Source organism: Ornithodoros turicata, chromosome 3 (assembly GCF_037126465.1).
Source record: "Ornithodoros turicata isolate Travis chromosome 3, ASM3712646v1, whole genome shotgun sequence".
In the NCBI taxonomy this organism is placed as follows: Eukaryota; Metazoa; Arthropoda; class Arachnida; order Ixodida; family Argasidae; genus Ornithodoros; species Ornithodoros turicata.
In genome coordinates, this window is record NC_088203.1 from 69,941,665 (window position 1) to 69,965,243 (window position 23,579).

Below are 23,579 nucleotides of genomic sequence, written 5' to 3' on the forward strand. Positions count from 1 at the left end.
ACACATGGAACCTTATCTCTGTTTTGACCTTTTTACCCCCCTCGTTATTTCGGTATATATTAGTTATAAAGGAATTCGTTATAAATGTCCGAAGTATTCATTGAATCCTATGGGCGCCTGATCGGGCCGCGAAAAACGTTCGTTATAACGGTCTTTTCGTTATAAAGGCGTTCGTTGTAAAGGAGTTTGACTGTATGATGACGGATGTCCAGAGGAGGTCGTGAGTGATAATAGGCCTCAATTCTTTGTGCAAGAATCGATCAACTTTGCACACTGCTACAGAATCTACCACATGTGTACACCACCTTACCACATAGCTTGGAATGAAGCAGAAGAGCTGCTGGTTCAGGCAGTGAAGAGCACAATTTTCAAGCAAGTTCTGCGTGACACCCTATGCAGGTTGACACAGATGCCTCAGCTGAAGCCCCAATGAGTTTCTGCTGGTCAGCAGACACACCCCATACACTCAAATGGGAAGGACGCTGGCTGAGGTGTTTTTTTTTAAGACAACTGTGACTAGAACTTGCACTTTTGAAACCAAAATTTTCTGCAGGCGATGCAATATCATCAAGGACAAGACACTGCAACAAAAGCTGATGGAAATACACAGGTTGCGTTTGGTGATGCTGTCGACATGGAGACAACCAGAGGTGAACCATTGGCATGCAAGGAAGCTACTATGGTCCAACATGTAAGTGATTCTATGTTTTTGGATAAGGTGAACAACTGGCTTCACTTCATACATTTAAGACCGTGCTGGACAGTGGAACTGAAAAGTTCATATCAGCCCAGTATTAAGGAGACAATACTGGACGGTGTTCCAAGCACAAGCTTCCAACGTTCCGTAGCTTCCGTAGTTCACTGTGGCTCTGACTCACAGTGGCTCACTCTGTGGGAGTGACATCATACTTTATTCTGGAGCACTGCGGGGAAACGGCCTGCTGCAGACAAGACAGGGCACCAAGAATATCGGCGCGTGAAGGGCAGAGCGCACCGACGTCGTCGTCGTCACCGCTACAATAGGCCCCCTTCCCGGGAAAGTGTAAGCGCCCAGTGTACATGGCGTCGACGGGGCTGGGCCCGTCGTGGTGGAGGCATTGTGTCGGACTCCAGATAAGCGGGTTTCAGGCGGGCTTTGGCGACAACCTCCTGCCGATTCGGAAGCTGCACCATGAAGTGGCTGTCGGAGCGTGACAAAACTCTGAAGGGGCCGTCGTAGGGGGGGGGGGGGGGCTGCAACGGCTTGCGCGCTGCGTCGAGCCGCAGGAATACATGTGTGGCAGTATCGGGGTCGGGAGGCACGAACGGAGCGTAGGTTGTGTAATCTGGCGGAGGTCGATCGGTCGGTGGAAAGAAATCGCCGGGGAGACGCAGGGTGGTGCAGTAAACCACTTCGGAAACCGTACACGCGAGGTCCTCCTTGAGCGCCGAGCGTATGCCCAGTAGGACGAGAGGGAGCTTCTCAGTCCACGGCTCACCGAATGGGTAGGCTCGGAAGGCGGCCTTGAGCTGGCGATGAAGCCTCTCGACTAAACCATTGGCCATAGGGTGGTAGGCAGTCGTACGAATCCGTCTTGAGCTGAGGAGGTAAGGAGGTTAGTGAAAAGCGCAGACTCGGACTGTCGGCCGCGAGCTGTAGTTATAGTAGAGGGCACTCCAAAACAGCTGACCCAGCCGGAGACGAAAGCTTCTGCTACGGTCGCCGCCGTCATATTGGGCATGGGAATAGCTTCGGGCCAGTGTGTGAACCTGTCGACACAAGTGAGTAAGTATGAGTGGCCCTGGCTAGGAGGCAGCGGCCCGACGATATCCACATGCACGTGGCTGAAACGGGTGTCGAGTGGAAGGAAACGGCCGAGCGGGGGAACGGTATGGCGGACTACCTTGGCCCACTGACATGGCACACAGGAACGGGTCCAGGCTCGCACGTCGCATTCATGTGGGGCCAAAGGTAATGGGAAGTGAGCAGGAGTTGGGTGGCGCGAATGCTCAGGTGTGCAAGGCCATGCAGGGCGGCGAAGACGGGCTTACGAAAAAGTAGCAGTAGGTATGGACGTGGGGACATGGTCGTCATCTCGCAGGTGACAGGTTTTTGGCAGTGAGGTAGAAGAACGTCCTCAAAACGGAGAGAGGAAGAGGATGAGTGCAAATCCCACAGCTCGGAGTCCTCCGCTTGGGCGGCGGCGATGTCGACAAGCGAGGGTAAGAGGGGGGCGCGGTAACGAGAGGGCGTCAATGGTAATGCGAGAAAGTGTGTCGGCTGCAGCGTTGTTCTTGGCACTAACGTGACGGATGTCGGAAGTGAATTCTGAGATGAATGACATCTGCCGGAGTTCACGTGGTGAATGGTTGGTGGAGGTAGAGGTGATGGCAAAGGTTAGGGTTTGGTGGTCAGTGCAGATGAAGAACTTGCGGCCCTCCAAGAAGTGTTGCAAATAACGCACGGAGCTGTAGATAGCGAAGAGCTCCCGGCCAAAGGTGCTATAACGTGCCTCGTGGAGTTTCAGCTTCCGGGAAAACAACGAAATGGACTTCCAAACCCCACCGGAACACTGCTGCAAAACGGTGACGAGGGCCACGTTTGAGGCGTCGACCATCAAGCATGTGGGAGCGTCGGGGATGGATAAGGAGGGATGCGTTGGCTAGCGCGGTGTTCATCTCGTCGAAAGCGTCCGAAACAGCGGGTGTCAACTAAAGGCTCGCACGAGGCGCTGTGGAAGAAAGCAAGGCTTCCAGGCTGTGGATGACAGTTGAGCAGTGGGGGATAAATCTCCGATAAAAGTTCACAAGCCTAAGAGGAAACTTGCGGATGGCGTCCACCTTGAGTGGCAGACGCCGAATACCTTCGGAAGTGACGCGGTGGCTGAGAAGGAACTCGCACTTGGCGGGGTTGATCACAATGCCATAGTCGTTCAAACGTTCGAAAAGCTGAGGAAGATGGGTCTTGTGTATCTCCGGGTCCGCACTCGCTATGAGGAGATCGTCGAGATAGGCGAAGCAAAACGGAAGACCACGGAGCGCTTCATAAACCACTGGAACGACTGGGGGGCATTTCGTAGTCCGAAAGGCATACGCACGTATTCAAAAAGCCCAAACGGCGTGGTAATGGCGTTCTTGGGGATGTCAGCCGGTTCAACAGGGATCTGGTGATATGCCTTAATAAGGTCGATTTTGTTGAAGGTTTTGCAACCATGAAGGTGGGTGGTAAAGTCCTGGATGTTCGGGAGCGGGTAGCGGAGGAACAGTGATGTTGTTGAGTGCCCTGTAATCACTGCATGGCCGCCAATCCCTGGACTGCTTGGGCACCATGTGTAGGGCTGACGACCACGGGCTTGAAGATGGCCGGAAGGAACAAGCTGAAGCAGGTGCTCGAACTCAGCGCGAGCGACCTTCAGGCGCTCGGGGGCAAGGCGCCATGGTCGACAGTGGATAGGTGGTCCTGTTGTCTGAATGAAGTGGGTAACATGACCTTTCACCGGTTGGTCGACGTCGGGGGGTCGGATAACGTCCGGAAACTCGCGCAGAAGCTCCTTGAACACTGTTTTCGGCGGTGGAGGGGAAAAGGTGGGATGCAAAGGTGATAAAGTCGACGCCACGCCGTGGACGCTAAGGAGCGTAACTGCGTCAATCAGGCGCCTCCGGCCGACGTCAACTAGTAGTCCAAAGCGTTGCAGGATATCGGCGCCGATAATAGCATGTCGCACAGATGCAACCCAAAAGAGCCACTGGAAACGTCGACGAAGGCCAAAATCAAGCGTTACAGAGCGCTGCCCGTACGTTGTACTTGGGGAGGAGTTGACAGCTCTGATGGGTGTGGACGGCAGCTGGTCTCTTTTGTCAAAGAGCTTAGCCGGTAGGATGCTGACTTCCGCTCCTGTGTCAACTAAGAAGCGGGTCCCGGAAAGCTTATCGGTGACGAAAAATAGGTAGCCGTCGGGGGAAACCAAATCACTCGCGGCCGTCAGTGATTCATCGTTCCGTTTCCCGAGGTCCAGGTGCAAGGATGCTCGCAACGGCGGGCCCTGTGTCCAAACCTCTGGTGGGCGAGCAAGATATCGCGAACTTCGGCGGCGGCCGACGGGGGGTAAGCTTTCCATTACGTACTGATACTTGCTCGTATCGGACGTGATTTGGCGCATGGAAAAGTAGTTGTCGACTTGGAGAAACCAGAGGACGGCGTCATGGGCCCAGAAAGGTGGGAGGCGAATGCGTGCCTACGCAGCCGCCGAGATTGTGGAATCGTAGGAGGTAGAAGGCTGTGGGCCGGGCGGCAGAGAAACGTGATCGCCGGCGGAAGGCTGAGAAGCACGGTTCAAGTCCGGGTCACCAGTTTGTGGGAGTGACATCGTACTTTATTCTGGAGCGCTGCGGGGAAACTGCCCGCTGCAGACAAGACAGGACACCAAGAATATCGGCGCGTGAAGGGCAGAGTCTCAACGCATGGTAACTAGGACGAATGTCTAGAATCTATTTTTAGTATGTAGACAGGAGAGTACTTTATACTTTGCAATCACTAGAACCATGACCTGCATCAAGTTACCTGGATTGTTCGTAACGGCTAAAGGTTGTTCAGCTAATAAAACAGGCTAGCAGTGTCTTGTCATGTCATTTTGTCATGTGCTTTTAGTTAAAAACATGACACATTTATATGATACAAATTCCTGGCAATAAGTGGTTGCATAATTTGAAATGTTCCATCTTACACATGCACGCAGAATCAGGAGAATTATTTATATGCATACCATACACACCCATGCATAAATGCTCCTTCGACATAAAAAGTATTTTTAAATAAACTTTGTTTTTATGGAAATGGCCAGTGAGAGCAATTATGGAATTGAATTATATATTTATGGAATGGATAGCGAAAGCTTGAAAGCAACCCCACAGTGGTTGATCAATGAGTATTACCCTAGTCAGACAGCATTTCAAATGTCAATTGCGAGAAATGGCCTTCGGCCTCTCAAATGACCTTTGTTCGGGGGCGCCTGCCAGACAGGCGGGAAAGGAGTGCTCCTCAACTGACTGCCCTCCCCGGCTCCCTTTTTCGGTTTCGTTTTCCCTGTCTGCTGTGGAAATTTGAAGTTGGTCTGTGTGCCACAAATCAAGATGCAGAAGCCATATGCACTTCTCTAAATAGGATCTAAATACATTTACACAGTTTCACTCCATTATCCGCATTTTATAGGTTTTCCTACATTCAGCTGCGAAGGTAGCGATGGTACAATGGAATAACACTGTTGTCGAGATTGCTCCTTTCTGCTCCTCAAATGTCGTTTGGGGCCTCCTTTCGCGTTGATGGTCATTTCTTAGAAAGGTCCTTTGAGCTGCCATCTGACACGGCTGTCAGAGGTCATTTTTTGCAAATGAAAATTCCTGGAAGTCCTTCGAGCATGCCGTCTGACAGTGGTATTAGTTTTATCCATCTGGGGGTTATGTCACATGAGAAATCCAATACATGACATGTCCACTCGTACATGACACATGCTATTTAATGTCACTCACGGAAGACAGCTTGTCTTATGTAACTTGTGCCTCGACACCAAGCTGTTGGTATTCTCGGCCAGGATCAAACCCAAAACCTTGCGATTAGTGGGAAGACACGCTACCAACTGATACACTGCCGCACATGCCGCAAATGGTAGAGTCAGAGGGGATGGCACATAGTGTCACGGCGATGTCAGTGAGGTTTGAAAAGCACACGTCCAAGACAAGAAAGAGAGGATAGAGAAACGAGAGGAGTTGAGAGTCACGTGGGGTAGGCTGATAGACAGCGAAGAGACTCTCCTCCCTTGAAAGAGGTTCCAAGACACATTTTCGGAAGAAACTCTCGAAACTGAGCAACCAACACAGGAAAGACTCAACAGCAAGATGCACAACCCATGACCCTTCATGCCGCTCGAATGTTGTCTATTAGGGGATCTTTGTGTCTAAGCTGTTCTTTCAGACAGTATATAAGGGTGTCCATCGTAACTATAGAAGTCATTTTTAAAAATAGAAAAATCATTTTTTCCCAGTTTTAACCTATGGCAATGTACTCTACACCTCAACGCCCACCTTAAATGGGCACAGGCAAGCTTTTGTGTTGATGCATTAATTAACTTTCGTTAATCAATGCATTTAATTAATTATCAAAGATAGGAGACTGACCTAGTGAGAGCATCCATTCCTTGGGGTCACTGGTAACATTACCATTTTCAAAACAATTTCGACGCAGTTATAGCGAGAGGAAAGGGCCTGGAAATAAGGCAACTTGGTGGTCATTTTTTTACGCCGAAGTAGAAGCGCTCCCGTTTTCCTTTCCTCTGTATGCGAGGGAGGAAAAACGCTATCGCAGCAATCTGTCCGTGCTGCGACAGTGTTTTCCCTCCCACTCATACAGAGGAAAGAACAACGGGAGCGCTTCTACTTGAGCATCGTAAAATGACCACCAGATCGCCTTATTTCCAGGCCCTCTCTTCACGTTATAACTGTCTCGATTTTTGTTCTGAAAATGTTAATGTTACCAGTGACCCAAATGGACTCGATGTCCTTCTTGTACTATGCCGGCAACATGGGGAGGTTCCCTAGCGGAGCTGTTGAAGGGACGATGCCTACGGTTGACGGTTCTGGTCATAGCAAATCTGATAAAGCCCTTATGGTAGCATTTGAGATCCTACCATAAGAGGGATATGATTGAGCAGGACACCCCTGCTATGTCATACAATGCACGTCACAGGGCGGCTTCACGACCTGCCTTATGACGCAACATGAAAGTATGAATCCTAGCCAGAACACTGTCATACAGAATAATAGTTGGAGAAACCTCTATGCCAAGCAAGGTCTTACGTTGTACAAACCTCTACAGGAATATTTATACGGGCACAGAAACACGTACAAGAGCTAGCTGGAAGTCGTAAAGCACTAGCGCGGTACCAGGAAGCAATTACACTGGTGGTGACTCAGTCATGTCAAGCAGGATGCCAAAGCTGTCAGACAAGCTACAGTGCTGAACATTTGCCAGGTGCTGTATTGCTTGTGAGGTACACACAGATGTCTTCAACTGAGTTAGGCTGGCTTGTTACTTAAGGTGGGAGGTGTCAGATAGTCTGTGCTCGGACAACGAAGTGGACATGCAAAACAAGGGACTGGCTCTCTCTGTCACAGGGTTGCGTCACGTTTTTTGTTCCAGGGTCAGAGTTGAGTGCGTAAGTGCAACTTTTGTAGCTTTTCGTCTATTGACGTCCACGTAAGCAACCAAATAATGTCCAAATTAATTTTGTAAATATCAGAAAAACACATGAAAGGTGCACAAAATAACTGAACGGAGTGCATAACATGGTACCACCCTGATGCCACTCTTCACCTCCTCTGAAAGAAGGGGGACTGAAATTGCAGGATACTGTCATGGACATACAGTTTGTCTATCTTTCCTCCTTACTACTAGTAGAATGAATATTCGACATTAAAGTGACTATAACGTAAAATGCAATCACAATGTTTTTATGTACGACCCTGTAGCACTCCGCCTTGTGATGACACAAGCGAGTCATTACTTCTCAGCTGTTCACACTTTGCATAATTAACAAATTTAAAAGACTGAGAGCAGCATCCATAGACGTCCGCCGCAGGGAACTGTTGAAGGCCACCCTGGATTGGCAGGCAGGTACAGCTTGGGACAAAAGTTTACGAAACACTGGGGTGTCGCATTTCTCCATTGGAGCGACATCCTAGCAGAAAACATGAGCAGACAAACATACTGAGAGATGGATAGAATAGCCGTTCACTCATTTCTTATTCCATCTCTTCCTGATAGCTAGCAGGAAGCCACTCCGATGAAGAGATACACCACTGCCGTGTTGTTCCGTTGTTCCGTAAACTTTTGTCCCAAGCTGTACCACATGATAGTCAAGTACTTCAGAAGTGTCCACATCTGGGCTTGTTGGTAATGCATTATAGAAGCGATTAAAATAATTCCGTGCAAACGTAAAACCACACACGGACAAGGTCAGACACACACCATCAGCAGTGCTGTGTGTGGCTACGTGTTTCTGTGTGCTTTTAAGTTCGCACTTAACTATTTTTATCGCTTTTATAGTGAAGTACTAGGTAACACATTTGAGACAAATTGCTGGTTACTATTAAACCCGTTTTGAAGAATTTAGGCAACTCTTGAGCAGTTTGGTTTAAATAATTCTAATGTTAGCTGGCTTTGACTTGGCTGCACTTTGTGAACTAGTGAAAACAGTGCATGCTCCCACATTCAATTCAGCAGAGGTGCAGCCCTTGTACTACACTCGACCATTCAACTGGAAAAGGTGCCGCGGAGTAGCATGAATCACATGATGGCCAAAAGGGTCTACCAAAATAAAAGTGCATAAGTATCTAGTGCAAAAGCATGCCAGCCTTTCGGCACAGCTCAACAGGTCATTTTCAGTGCCAAGAAAGACAGCTGAAGGATTCTAAACGTCTACAGGAGAGGTGCAGGAAATCACCTCTGATTACCTATAATGCTCAAATGGGACTATGTCATACATTAATAAACAACAAAGTTAGTTAGTATAAAATTTAAATTATGCAATTAATCAGAATTTAGAGTCTCCTTTCATTTATGCCCACAGTGACAATCTAAATGTAGGACCCACTCTTTGGTGTTGGCTACTGCAAATATGAAAAATTTTGTTCGGTTTCCATTGGTTATGCACACAGAGCAAGCCTGAAAGAGGCTTCACCTGTCTGCCCCTGCTGTCCACGGTTAAAGTCATTTCTAGGACCGAGGCTGTACAAAGAGGCTGCAAAAGCTCTTCTCTCTTACTGGACTGTGTGCCAATATATCTAATTAGGATTGTAACTGGAATATGCTTGTTTGTGCAAATGGAAAGGATGCTCACTAAAGAAAACTGATGCGGTTCACAAAAACACCAATGTGCGCACGCACCAGAAACAAGACATGACCAGCACTCATATCCTATTTGGTGAGTTAAGTGGTTATTCCTTGTAAGCATGATGTTGTGGTGAACCACGGTGGTCCATCTTTCTTCAATGCTGAGTCTCAACGTAGTATAACACCCTGCCTTCACGAGCTATCACCGCAAGATAAGATAGACCTAAAAAAGTATGTGTTTCTTCTCACTTCACTGCACATATTTTTAAATAGGTACTACCAGAAAAACAAGGAAACCGCAATGGCTGTTTCTGAATATAAACGAATCAATGTGAGTAAGCACATTTTAAGCATCACATGCAGAGCACATAGATTAGAAAAGAATACTATAAATGTAGCCCTTGAAGGTAGACATACTCATCTGTCACATCTTTCAAAGCATGCGCAGTTCAAGACAAAAGACAAGACAAGACAAACTTCAAAGCACACGAGCAGCATACTTTTTCTTCAGCGCAACACCCAAGTCACAGGCGGAAGCATGCTTGTTCACTCGTTCAGAGGTGCGGACGAGTGTGCTGGTAGTGACACATCGTGATAGCTTTCGTATTGGTTGAATGTGCTGGCGAATCTGAGCCCACTTCTGAACGTGCCCACTTCTGCTCGCCGTGGGGGTGTTACACATGAAGAAAAGATATGCCACTCACGTGTTCCATAAGATTTTTGTCTTGCCCAATACACCTTTGGGAACCTTCACTTTCACTGAGAGCATGTGTTCCTTAAAAGGTGAATTTTACCAGGAAAATGTTGAATGCAAACTTCCTGCCACAGGGAGAAATACACAAGAAATGGGTTCACATATCAGGCACATACAAAGGCCAGAGAGACAGCCAAGAGATAGCACCAGATGCTCACCATGGACAGAACAGTTAGTTATTTTGCTTTCCATACCTTCTCAAAGGTAAAGCACCAAACTGTTATTGCTATTAGGAACCGAACCAAGCTAAAATGATTGGACAAAGCAAAAAGCAAAAAAAAGGAACATGGTATACAGCATGCATGCAAACTAAAAGGTTGTAGTCCAGTCAAACCCCTCTACAATGAACGACTGCTCTATGAAAATACTTAAATAACGAAGAGTATTGGGGATCCTGTATACGGAGGTTAATGTATCGCTACGAGATGTGCAACAACATGTGGAACAATGAGAACCCTGCATCTCTAAGCAATTGTTCAGTCCTATCAGAGAGATATATCATATGTATAACAAAATTCTGTTTGGTTTGGGATCCCTTGATTCTCATTAATTAAACCACAAAGTGTGTCAAAGAACCGAAAGGGAAATGTGGACAAGACCCACGAAAAAACAAGCTGCAAAAGCACCATGAATTCGAGGCTACTTAATATTAATAAATCAAAAACATTCATTAACAACAATTAAGTTAATTAGTCATATTAATTAAATTAATTAATCAATGGAAAGTAACTGTTCCAAGTGACTAATTTATTAATAACCATAACTCCTGTATGTTGAAAGCAGCACATAAGCTAGAGAAGTAGACCATAGCCATTAGAAGTTGGGCCAATTACATAGTAATATTTTCAGTCCTGCTTACGGCATGACACACTGGGCATGTCATGTTATTGCTGTAAGCAACACTTGAAAGCTTCCATTGCACGTGGCACGATCTACACTGGCTATCATCTACTCCTCTGTGTTACATGTTGTTTTGGATTCATGATTTTTACCATCTTCACTTCATTTGTGAATGTACATCAAGTGTATCATGATGAATCACATAAAGTACACAAAGCCCTGACGGTTCTGCACTATTTCAGCAATGATGTCCTGTGAATTTTATTGCAGGGAAATTTGACTGTACAATGCCTGACACTTGTGTTAGTGTATAGCCTGAATGGGTTAGTGGTGTTTGGAAATAATTTTTTAATGCAAGCAGGAAAGCATGAGAGTAAAACGTACTGCATGCATTATGCTTTAGCGGAGAAGCTGGTTGATGTACCAAAGCAGAAAGCAGCTGCTTCAACAACAGTAACAATTCCTATCTCCAACAAGAAGATAATTTGAGGAGACGTTAGAAGTCTGCAACTGGAGCATGTCTTAATCTGTGTCTATGAAGCTTCTCAGCATTCCATCTTAATATCTCTGTTCTTTAACCCAGTACCTTCCAACTAGGGTTCTGCAGATCTAGTCCGACGCTTCTCGAAAGTTGAGGTTGCTAAACTTTCCTTTCACATTTCTACATAAGGTCATGCGTTGCTGTGCAGTACTGTGGTGATAATAAGATGGTTAAGTTGCGCTAACAGGATCACAGGTTCCGTTGAACACCATAACCTGAGAACCACTGCTACTCAACTAACCAAGTGCGCATTCGGAGCTCTCCTCGTTACATGTGTGGTCCAGACATATTTTGAAAGAGGAACTTGAAACTACAGCACCTTTTGGCCCTTTAGTACCAGAAAGGTGGCGTTCATAGCATGGAATAGCATGACAGCTATTAGCATCCAATTCCCTATTGTCGTCCCTGTTCTTCTCTATAATTTCCCTGTGATTGTCAGTATATTGAACTACTATATCAATATCATCTGGGTTGTAGCAGCTTGCACAAACGTGCAAGGAAGATTTGACGAGACCCTTTTTCAACCCAAATCCGAGTACAGAGATAAAAAATGAACAAACAAATGTCATATCCACATGCTACAAATAAAACACAGCAAGAAACAAACAGATATGGTTGGGCGTAATTTGGCACAGGGTACTACGGGGAAGGCACGAAAATGTTGGTAACTCCCGGTAGTAACTTTTGCAATAGCTTACTTAATCTGGCACTTAAAACATAGCTTATGAGACCAAAAAGCAACATGTGAGCAGTCTAGCTGCATCTCTCTTGCCTACCTCCACCGTGATACTGGGCGGGTGCTGGTGGTGGGAAGGGACACGTACTTGCCGGCCCAACACCATGCTGGTGGAACTGTGGTGAACTCTCCGCCGGGAAGATGGGGAAGGTGCGGGACCAGGACTGGCATGTCGTGCCGAAGGGCTTGCACCTCGTGGGGAAGCTGGCGGTGTCTGTGTACCACCACTGCCGCCAGCTGGATTGCAGGGCACGTCATACTTAAATGCAATATACATCTAAAACGCTCTACAACGGCTCCATGCGCAATGCAGTGTCTATTTGTGCATGGAGTGTGCTACTTGCATACTTATGCTCTTAAGTCAATTCAAGTGTCAAGTGGTCAATTGAGAAAATGACGTTTCATTTTTAGGAATGCAATTGTGACAAGGTAAAGACTGTACAGTAGAACCTCACTAATTCGATCTCACTTAATTCAAAATTCCGGTCAAATTGAAGGATTGCTGCAGTCCCGTCTTTGCGCGTTGCAATCTGACCGCACAATCTGAAGAAAACTGGCCCGTATCCCGCTTAATTCGTAAATTTCCTACCTAACTTCATCATCTACCATCAGCTTCCAACCCATGCAACGACCTGCCACAAAAACCACGTGCTTGCTTCCCCCTGATGCTGACTTCCCTTTCCCAGACGCCAATCACGTGGCCAACGCGCAACCTCCTTGCTCTTCCTTGCCACCCAGTGTCGCAGCTGTGCCATTACGGATTACGTGAGCCGCATTTTGGCTTGCTTTTATTTCGCGCTTTTGTTGAGACCCACTTCGAATTCCACTTCTTGCCTGTGGGTTGTGGAGACGGCTAGTGGGTGAAGTACAAGATGCTGACGATAAAAGGAAAAGTGGCGATCATCGCAGCCACTAGATATGCGACGTGCTGCAAGCTCCGCTCCAATGAGGGCTACACATCTTTGAAGAGTACGCCAGGATAGAAGACACAGAACAGACCTGCGCCGCAACGCTCACGGGGAACATCGTTCTGAACATGGCTAATGAAAAGAGTGACGGCAGCGGCAATGAACTTGCACATGTGCCGTCGTTTTCAGAAGTTCTTTCTTAGTGCAACAACTGGGTGCAAGCTCAGAATCAGAATTTTGCAAGATCAGAATGCTGTATGCAACTCTGTATAAGCCATTGGCACGTGCAGCGATATGATGGTCTTCATAGCCCATCTTGAACGAACGGTGACATGCAGTGTTAATTTCGGAAAGCGACAGATCAAGATGAGCGATTTTTTTGGCAAATAAATATATTTTCCTTCGCCATCCAGACGACTTCGAATTAAAGAGGTTCTGCTGTACCTGCATCATATGATATGTTGCCTGTATATTACGATGTTTACTTTCACTTTTGCTCATTGTATATCAGAGAACATGTCACAATAGGAAAAACGTGCCAAACTTAGTTCTTTGGCTCAACTTTATGGGCCACATTTTAGAATAGTCTGACTTTGAAGAATAAGAGGGCTCTCAAGATAGCACTTTGTGTGCAATATGTAGTTTAAACAGGGTGTCAAACCGAACTGAAACTGCAAGAAAGAAAGAAAAAAAGAAAATAAATATATATATATAAACCTTCACTTTCTTCTTCGTCCTGGAGCAAAACCGAAAAATAGTAGGGGTGTGCAGGTTCTTGAATTCGAATTGAATATGAATCGCTCGAGCTATTCGATTTGTGAATTGAATACCCAATATCAGATTTTCTGAATATTCGACTATTCCACGAATATAAATGACACAACCCAAAAGTGGGCTTCACCTGATGCTTCCTTGCATCAGGTGAAGCCTGCTTTACGAAATTGCCCTTCCTGCAGGACCAACACAGGCCAGACGGTGTTTAGTTTAAGATAACGTTATCCAAAGTTAGTGTTGCAGACATCGTCCGTGGAAGGGGTGGCGCCCCTCCCACATGCAGTTTAGCGGTGCCGACGGCTGACTTTGATTTGATGTCTGTGACATTGCGTTTAAAAAGTTAGGACTCTTACATAATGACTACAGCCCACAAACAAAAAGGGTGTCTTAAAGATGCCCTTTATGCCTAAAATTTCAGCCGTGCAACTTTCTCTGGCGAGAGCAAAGAAACTAAGGGGTGCTCACAGCAAAGCTGAGGCAGGATACCAATTCATTTGTTTCACAAATGGCCTAGCTGTGGTTGTCTGAAACAATTACAGAATCATTTGTATAACATGGCTACTGCCTGGCATAAAATTTTGAAATGAAGGTACTTCAGTAAGTGTAGGCTCACCTGAAAAGCAGGAAGCACTCTCATGTAAAATTAAAGAGTAGGGGCTTTAAACCAAAGAATTGCATGTCTCTCTTGTAACAGTTAATGCCAGAAAAATTACACTAAAGCCATGGGGTACAAAATGGCAACTTTTAGTGCGAAAGTCATATTGTAAATTTTGCACGAATATCCGATATTCGATTTGGTATTCGGAATTTTCCCCCCATTCGATTTGATATTTCATTCGACTTAAAACATTTGGATTCGCACACCCCTAAAAAATAGTATTAGAAGTTTTCGGTTTAAGTGGAAAGTTAGGGAACTTGGATCTTGAAGGTACATACCGAAAAGCACTGTGACGTGTCATCTTGAACCCGGGCTTACATACACATGCCGTCAATGTACTTACGTCTGCTGTTGGGTGTCTCAGGGTTGTCAGTTTTGTTTTACCGATCTTCAGACAGATTACGACCAACAACCTACATAACCACCTTCTATCGTATCATCTCTGCCATTTTCAAGTTTTGAGGTGGTGCATCTCCATAGCATTTCATGAATCTCTCTTAAAATCTTGAATTGAATGGTCGCACACACCTTACTTCTTTTAGCCGATTTCGCAGATTTTTGCTGTCTCTTTTTTTTAGGAATTTCTGAATTCAGCAAAGCCTTTTATTCAGAACTGAAGTGACTCCCCATTCACAAATCTCCCTGGTGTTTATGTTCAACGTCATAAAAGTCTTAAAAAAAAAAAAAAAAAGAAATCCAGCCTTCTACAGCCCTGGTCCACTTTAATTGTGACCACGTGCACAGGGCGATCCGAAATCAGTCCACAAAGAATATCATAGATGGTGCCTGTGCTAATGTCAGAATTGGAACCGGTTTGATCTGGTATGAACTGTTACTTCAAACAGTCACAAGGACCAGTACAAAATATGTTTCGGTTCGACACCCTGGGTTTAAACAAAGTTGTACTGTACTCAACTGTACAGTAGATCACAAAAGTAGGCTATTTAAGCTAGTGCACAAATGCCATTTTACTTTTTGCACAGCACATTTTCTCGTGCGAATGCATGCCAAATTGTGTGCTACATAGTCAATGTAGTGCTGTATTCAAACTTTGCCACACTGAATGAAATATATCTGGAAGTATTGGTACTTCATTTGCCCCCTATTTGCTGGTATTTACACTCTCCGGCTCACCCATGTGTATCTGTTGCTGATGATGTTGCTGTTGTTGCTGATGTTGTTGTTGCTGATGTTGTTGTTGCTGATGTTGCTGCGGATGGTGAAGTTGCTGTTGCTGACCATGCATGTGGCTGGGAGATGACGGAGAGGGCTGCGCACTACTTGAAGCATATTCCTCAGAAGGATCGAGGGGTGTCGTCAAAGGTGGCGGAAAATGAAGTGTCGTGAGGTCTGGCAGAGAGCCTGTATTGCTGTTATTCACAGATGGCACTTGCATTGCACCAGTTGTCCCTCCTGATGGAGACGTTGCTACAGAGCTTTCGTCTTGAGAAGGATAAATGCTATGCAGGTGAGAATGGGCAATATAATTAATTCAGTACTTCCGTCGCACAAAGGACACACATCAACAACTCTTTAATTTTCCTAATTTTCAAATTAAATGAACTGATTACAGAATGTACCAGGCAAATTGCTCCTTATTGAGAAGGTTATGCAGCTCTAACTGGAACAAAGAGTTTTGGGATACAACATTTTTTGTGAAAATAGACTCTTGTAAGTCCTTGTAGTAGGATTAAATTTTTAATATTGAATTAAATATCTTTATACATTTGACTTGGAGAGAGAAACAGTTACACCTTAGTGCAATACATCACTTCTGTATTACAGGACAGAAGCAATAGCCTGCACGCGGTCAAGAAAGCTACTATTGAATTCATGATGAAAAGCACAAAAATCTGAACAAGGACGAAATACGTACGACACACACAGAGCGCTACTGTGAACAATCTATTCACCAGAAAAACGACTGTTGGTTAAACAGACAGGTAATTTATTTCGCTTTCAGCCAATGAAATAGAAGCTGTGCTCACGCAGTGGTCCCCACCTTGCCTGATCAGAAAGGCTTCCCAAATTTCCCCCTCTCTCTGCCACCTGTATCTAGCCCTAATCACAGTTTAGTTGAACTCAAACTGGCCCTCATAGTCCCCCCCATGAGATGCGACAATATCAATGCAAGAACAATTCCGATGATGTGGGCCTGAGCTCAACCACAATGTGACTAATAAAGTTTTTATTCTTCCTAGCTGTTGTAAAGAGGTGAAAGCATCCTTGGACAGCACAAAATGTAGAAAAAAAGAGGGAAACGTACGGAAGGTCAATAACAAGGGAGATATGGGGTGGTATGACACGTTCTGGTCCGACACGCAAGTGTCGTTGGTTTGAATTATCCGGTGTATACGTGCGTCTGTTCTAATAAGCAGGGGTTTCTCCCCATTGAAATACACATGGCTTGGACGGGACCCTGACTAGAGCTCAAAATACCCGGAGGTTCCAATTAATCGATTTCGAATTAACGAGATTCTACTGTAGAATGCTTTCAGGTCCCCCAAAAAACTAATCGAGATTTTGCTGCAGCTGGATTTTTTTGCAGGAAGATAACTAAAGTACAGAGAGAACCCACCTGATTCCTGGAACTTCACAAGACTTTGGCCTAAGGTGAGATGGTGGCACAGTCTGCAGATGAACACAAAGAAATGAAACAAATCTAAAACGGGCCGTCCAAACCGGAAAAAGACGAAAAAGCTTCGAGGTAGTCCTCTCCATTGAAACATGTACTCACACATCCAATGAGATCGTTGGTATTATTTCTGTAGCAGTCATCCCCTCCTCCTTTTGGGTCCCAGTATGCTCTCATATGCATGTTGTCTGTTGTAAGAAGGTTCATGTCGTGCATACCTGCAAAGCTCAGTGTGTCAAAATGGTGGACATTGTATCAGAGCAAACTCTCATTTGTCGGCGCATGTACTGCACTATGTTGCGGTCCACAGTGTAAGCAAAGAAAAAACAGGTGACGGTATTTCATCTTGTGAAACATCCAGATGCATGGCCTCTTTTTTGTGCAAACAAATTGATGGTTAGGAAGCCTGTTCTATAGCTGCCGCACCAGCTGTGCTACTGCAACACTCGCCATTCATACCTTCACATCAGTGTGGCAGTATGAAGTGTGAAGTACAGTATGCAGCAGAAATAAGTTGCCCCACCAACAGTGTGGCATCGGCGCAGAATATTTTGTGCTTCGTTGGTGCCTTGTTGACTGCCACAACAGTGCCAAATCTCGCAGTTCTAAATCAAGGCTCTGCTCATTCAAGAGGCTGATATGCTAACACCTGATGTAAGCTCTCATGAAGGAAATGAAAGCATTCTGCATCTGTGCCCAACTGGACCATGTCACCTGTACATTCGACAGGAAGGCTCAGTGATGAACGTATTGTAGCAGCAGAGTGCAAGGATGACTCACCACAAACAATAAAATCGCGTATATTCTCCTCCAACAACCGTTATCGTTTTAGATGCAACTGACAGTGACACAAATGGAGACAAATGTTCCTATTGTTACATCTTTGATCGTTAGTCTGTTAGATCTTCAATAATTGAAGGTGATTGATTTTTTTTTAAATTCTGCGTTAGCACCGTGAAGCAACTGTGACTATGAGTGGCGTAAAGACGTGGACAGATGGAGAGAGCAGGAGCAGGAGAGAGCAGGAGAGATGGAGCAGGAAGGAGTGGGGGCAGGGGGGGGGGGTTAGAATGCATCCTGGGCCGACTTCAAGGGGAACTGTGCAGAGATTCGTCTGGAAAATCTGCAGGAAAACCCCAGACAGCACAGCCGGTGCGGGGACTCGAACCTGCATCACCTCCCAGTCTCTGCGTGGACAACGGTCATCCTAACAACTACGCCATGGGAGATGGTTTGAATGTAATTCAGAAATGGCCGTCTTTTTTGCTTGGATCTCACATAGGGCCATGATTTCATGCACAATGTTTGCTAACGGTCCTTCCCCGGTTTGTGTGGAATGGCTATGGCAAAATTGGAGTGAAATGCCCACGTCCTATGGAGCATCCCTCATGTATTGTACAGAGTGTTTCATGAAAATCCCCCAGCTGAATAATTTGGGAACGGCTAACGTCATCGGAGAGCCTTCTTTTTGGTAAACATCCTGGAGACATCGGCCAACAGTTGACCACTCATTGGCTCATCTTCATATGTCCATTAATTAAATAAAACCCCTAACTTTTCAGTTTTACTTCAGACACTTTCGGCACCTGTACCATAGTTAAAGGACCTCATTAAGAAACCTTCCAGAAAGATACCATCATCGAGACTTAGTAATTTATCGAGTATTTAATCGTTTTTGGGATTAGGTACACATTGCACTCTCGAAAAGTGCATCGAGCTCCCTTTCACCCACAAGGCTATGAGAAATTTCCCTCTTTGGGTTGGTGCAAAGAAGCTCAAGCTTGTACGTTCCCATTGCTTCCTTGGTGTGGTCATGGATTCGGACCTGCACTGGGCTCGCCGCATTAAGCACCTTGAAACCAAAGTGCAGCGTTGGCTCCTGCAATTCAACATCTTTCTGGCTTAGGATGGGGCTGTGATCAGCACTCCTTTCTAACCGTTCACACGGCTTTGGTGAGGGCAACTGTGCTTTACAGTCTTCCAATCTTGCACAGGATTTCCACAACGTCGTTAAATACCCTTCAGAGCCTGTTTGCTCATAGCCTTCATCACTGCCTTGGATTCCAAGAACAGCTGAGACACGGCAGGTTCTGGCTGAAGCTGGAGAACTGCCAATTTAGGGAAATAGCACTGAAACGGAAACAGCTCAGCACTTCCTCCACCATGCGTGCGCACAATCGCCGTCACCTGCCCCTCGGAAAAATTTGAAATTTGATACCGCCCTGAAAGTGACTTTTATCGAGTAGCGCAGATGACATGTCCGAGCCTCGCTAGCTTTGTAGCCAAGGACGTAACACCACCAGAAGTCGCTAGGTCTCTCCTAGTCCCACCCATCTTCGTGAGGCTTCCAGATCTTTGGGAACAAAGAGACCAAGTCCCCCCCCCCCCACAAGTCCTTCAGGCCCATTTTTATGCTCTGGTAGAAGAGAAATTTTCCACTTCTGGAGCAGTATACAGGGTGGCACTTCAAGAAGTGGCATGTCTACATCAGCCTTTGCAATACCATCCGAAGACGTAGTGCAAGGACAATACGTTTCGCATCCAACCTCATCTGCAGCAGAATGGACAGTGTTCACCGACTCAAAATCTCCACTGTGTGCTATTGACACAGACATACAAGGCTCGTCCACACACCTAGTGACAGATGTGTTAATGGCTTACCAGCATGTGTACGAAGCAGGACACAGGCTGGTTCTCCAGTGGATTCCAGCACGTTGTGGTGTACTGGGGAGAAAACAGGCTGACAGCGCTGCAGAAGGAACTCTTCACGTAGGAGATGAACGCATATTGCACTGCTGAGAGGAAACCGTCGTTCCAGTCTTTGACGTCTAGTGGCAGCCCTGGCTTCCCACCAATTGACAACTGACATACTCCTCTCAGCTATGCATACAAGAGTTGACCCAATGCACGCTTTCTGGATGCCACAAAACACCTCTTGTCAAGACGCTGCATTAATGCATCAGATGCGACTCGATGTGGCATTTCGAGCTCAGTGGCGTTCCCGCTCGCGACACGATATATAGAGCACATCCTTCGCCATTGCCCGCACTACCAACTTTTCAGAACCGCACTTTCAGTGTCTCTAAATCAGCTGGGCTCTCGCCTTCGCACTATGTCAAAATTGCTTGGTCAATGGTCAAATCCAGCCCACCAACGCTCTGCTCTAAAAGCACTTCTAAACTTTTTCGACAATGTAGGACTTCAGTCCTCACTTGCGCCCTCTTTGAAAAGAGAGCGCAAACCAATTAATTACTTGAAAGGATCATTTAGTATCTGTGCATTTTTTTTCTGGAATATATTTCACTGGAGTTCCATATCGCTATGGTACAGGTGCCAAAAGTATCCGGAGTAGAACTTAAGAGTTACAATTTTTATTTAATTAATGGGCATATGCAAATGAGCCACTTACTAGTCAGCTCTTAAAAGATGTCTCATGGATGTTTATCAAACAGAAAGTTCTTTAATAGCACCAGCCCCTTCTGAATTATTCAGATGGGAGACTTTCATGAAATACCTGGTATAATGCAGAATGAAAAGCTCTAAAACGATAGCTGCACGTACAAGTGTGAATATTATCCATGGTGTCCTTTTTGTTTTAGCATTTCACCTTAAGAGTTTTAATTATCAATACAGTTGTAAATCAGTGTGTATCCTTGAATCTGCAGAAGAATGTCAGAAATACGGATCGACCACGGGATAGACTGGCTGCAACATACAATATCATCTGATGCTCCTCCGACATACCAAAATTTTAGCACAAAATGTTATTTGCAATGGCGTTAACAGGTGGTATGTAGTAGCAGTTGGAAAGTCAAAGGGTTTCTCATCCAAATGCAGGATATCTAAAGTCAGTATTTCAATAGAGAAAACACACTGCTAATGAAAAAATGGCTAGGAAGCAAGCGAGCTGGTGAAGATGATGCATAATGTAAAAAACCCCGAGACTAGGGAACACGAAGGGACAGACACAAACACGAAGTCTCAAGCTTGGGTGGTAGCAATGCAGTGACCAAGTTTACAAAGTGTGAACAAGGCTTGGAGACGTAGGGTATGAAGACTAGAAGACGATGAAGAACCAAGAAGCAGATGTTCAGTATGAGGGACGAAGCTTGCATGTGGATATGACAATGAAAAAATGGCTAGGAAGCAAGCGAGCTGGTGAAGATGATGCATAATGTAAAAAACCCCGAGACTAGGGAACACGAAGGGACAGACACAAACACGAAGTCTCAATAAGAGAGAGACTTGAGACTTCGTGTTTGTGTCTGTCCCTTCGTGTTCCCTAGTCTCGGGGTTTTTTACATTATACACTGCTAATTGTTTTTGGCACATGACGAGTATATCGTTACATGAGGCAAATGCTCAGAACGCACGGCTTGGCAACTTCTTATCAGCTCTTGGAGTGGTGCCACACCACTATCCCAGGCATGTAATTTCAATACTACAACAAATTCGAATTTTGAACCAAACAGCTGTCCCCAGTTATAACAACATAGGGAGCTTACTCTAAGCTTTGCTCACCAAGGCAGGAGCACCAAGCAGGGGGACCACGTGCTTGCAGGATGCTTTACTTATGTACAGCCTGTTTACATTAAGTGAAATGTGCCACCATTCTTCAGCCGGCAGACCTTGCTTCCTTTTCCTTTCCTTTCATGCCACTCCCCCTCTCCGCCTGTTTACATGTACATCACACTTCACTACTGCTTCAGGCATCATGATCAAGTGTCACATATCTGCACCACCATGAAAATACAGCTTTGATACAGACCAACTGGCCACACAGCCAAAAATCTGCTGTGACAAGGTGTGTGCGTTCAATGGGACCCTCTACATTGGCACAAAACGAGCCACTCCTTGTTATTCCAAACATTATCTGCTCTCTCCTAGGAAGGGAAGGGAGTGTCAGCACCTCGTATGTCCTTCTTACACTGTTGTTGTGGTCATGCATAAAATACCTCATTCTGCATGACTAGCTCTCCATCTCCAAAGTTCACTACCCTCGGTGGCTCAGTTGGTAGTGTGTCCACCTACTGATCCCAAGATCGCGGGTTCAAACCTGGCCGAGGATGGTGGCAACTTGGTGCAAGGCTACAAGTTGATCAGACACGCCATCTTCCGCGAGGGATGTTAAATGTGCTGTGCCATGTGTAGAGATTTTGGTGCACGTTAAAGAACTCTCAGGTGGGCAAAATTAATCCACAGACCCGACCACTGAGGTGTTGCTCATGGTCGCAGTTGTCTCGCAACGTAAAGCCCTGAATTATCAATTATTATTATTATTATTATCTCCGAAGTTCAGTGCTACCTCCTTCATTGTGGGTCATGTCTTTTATAGGTATTCTTTAGATACAACTGTGTACAAGCTCCCTGCAACTACCAAATTATGTCCTCTTAGAACGCAGCATCACTGGAAGGTGAGCGTTAATGGCAACAATGGCAGTGCATGATTTTTACATGGTCTGCCATTGCTTGGATACGCAAAGTTGCATGTGTAGAGGAAGATACACAAGCACAAATGAGAGTGGTACAAGAATATGCAAAAGAGGTAACACAAGGCTGCAATGAATGCTTGAAATAAGCTCTCACGAGTTGCATGCATAAACAGTAAAGCAACATACAGTTACTTTTTGTCTATCAAACATTGCAGCTCATTGCCAAATGCTGCCCTCACATTTCTTGCAAAATGTGTCATGCTTTCCGTCTATAAAATACTGCTTTGCCTAGAGCAAAACATCCCTGCTTTTTGTTTCCTAGGAATTTACCCTTTAGTTCAATCCCACAGTCTGCTAAGTCTGGAATCAACAACTCTAACGAATGAAGAACAAAATCTATGAAGTTTGCACCAGTGCGGCTGCTGCCTCCACTTATTTTTTATAATTCCAGTGCTCATCAGTGATCATCTCATACTGATGTAGCATTCAATTTTGTTAATCCCATTTCGATTAAGAGTCGTTACTTTCCTTAGACATGCACGATAAGAAAAGTTCAACAATGAAAACCAATAGCTTTGCTGAATCTAGCAAAAATGCCAATGAAATCTGTATGCAATGAAAACATGCAGCAGGATATATCAAGCAAAGCCAGCACTCTATTAGCAATCTTATCTGTAGTGCCAAAGCAAACGCACCAAGTTGCTCCTGCCCGAAGGTATCCAGCTTTCCGTCTCGGTAAAACTGGTCAAAATCACGTGCAGTCACCGGGTCTGCATACATGTTGAGACCACAAAGAGAAGAAACACAAATCCATGTTGCAAATGCACAAGCAATAATTTAACACACATGCTCATTACCACTGTTTCATTTAACATGACAACAAGTAATCAATAGAGAACACAGCCTGGGCTTGGGCAGCAAATAAACAAGGACGACACAGACGACAGCTCAAACCAGCAATATTTAGCCTTTCTCATGTCACTTGATGTGAAGGACTTAAACTATTCCTTAAAAAAAAAAAAAAAAAAAAAAAAAAAAAAAAAAAAAAAACCGGCTTCGAAGTAGCGCACAGCGGTTTCTAGCCAATAATTCAGTTTGGTTTCAATCACATTCAGGTTTGCCATAGCTAATCTTATGAGGTTGTTAGACTTGTATTTACGATCAACAGTAACCACAACTGATGGGAATTTGTGCAAAGATGGTATCTTCATTCAATTCTATTTCTTCAATACCCGTATCTTCTCTACCTCTTCTATTCTATCTTTTGCACCATTGCTATCGGAGAGACATTTGAATGTCCTTGATTCTGCCATACGCATGTTTTTGAAGTCATGTTCCGAAGGCTCAGCCATAGTGTCTCGCAATGTTGATGATTATCATCATTGTATGCAGTAGTGATATCCTACTTGGGAGCTTGAAACAAATAATCTCGTCATCT

General features: G+C 45.2%; 1 protein-coding gene across 3 annotated transcripts in view; it reads right to left on the reverse strand.

The window, feature by feature from the left end:
• LOC135388584 (CREB-regulated transcription coactivator 1-like) overlaps positions 1-23,579 on the reverse strand; it is an 80,864-nt gene that overhangs the window by 39,814 nt on the left and 17,471 nt on the right. For 2 of the 3 annotated variants that reach the window (XM_064618207.1, XM_064618206.1), the window contains exons 7-11: positions 22,837-22,911; positions 16,812-16,927; positions 16,653-16,705; positions 15,209-15,534; positions 11,775-11,971 (exon numbers count right to left, since the gene is read on the reverse strand). In XM_064618207.1, coding sequence (XP_064474277.1) covers positions 11,775-11,971; positions 15,209-15,534; positions 16,653-16,705; positions 16,812-16,927; positions 22,837-22,911 — 767 coding nt within the window. The remainder of the gene's footprint in view (positions 1-11,774; positions 11,972-15,208; positions 15,535-16,652; positions 16,706-16,811; positions 16,928-22,836; positions 22,912-23,579) is intronic. The other variant, XM_064618208.1, reaches the window with a different exon arrangement.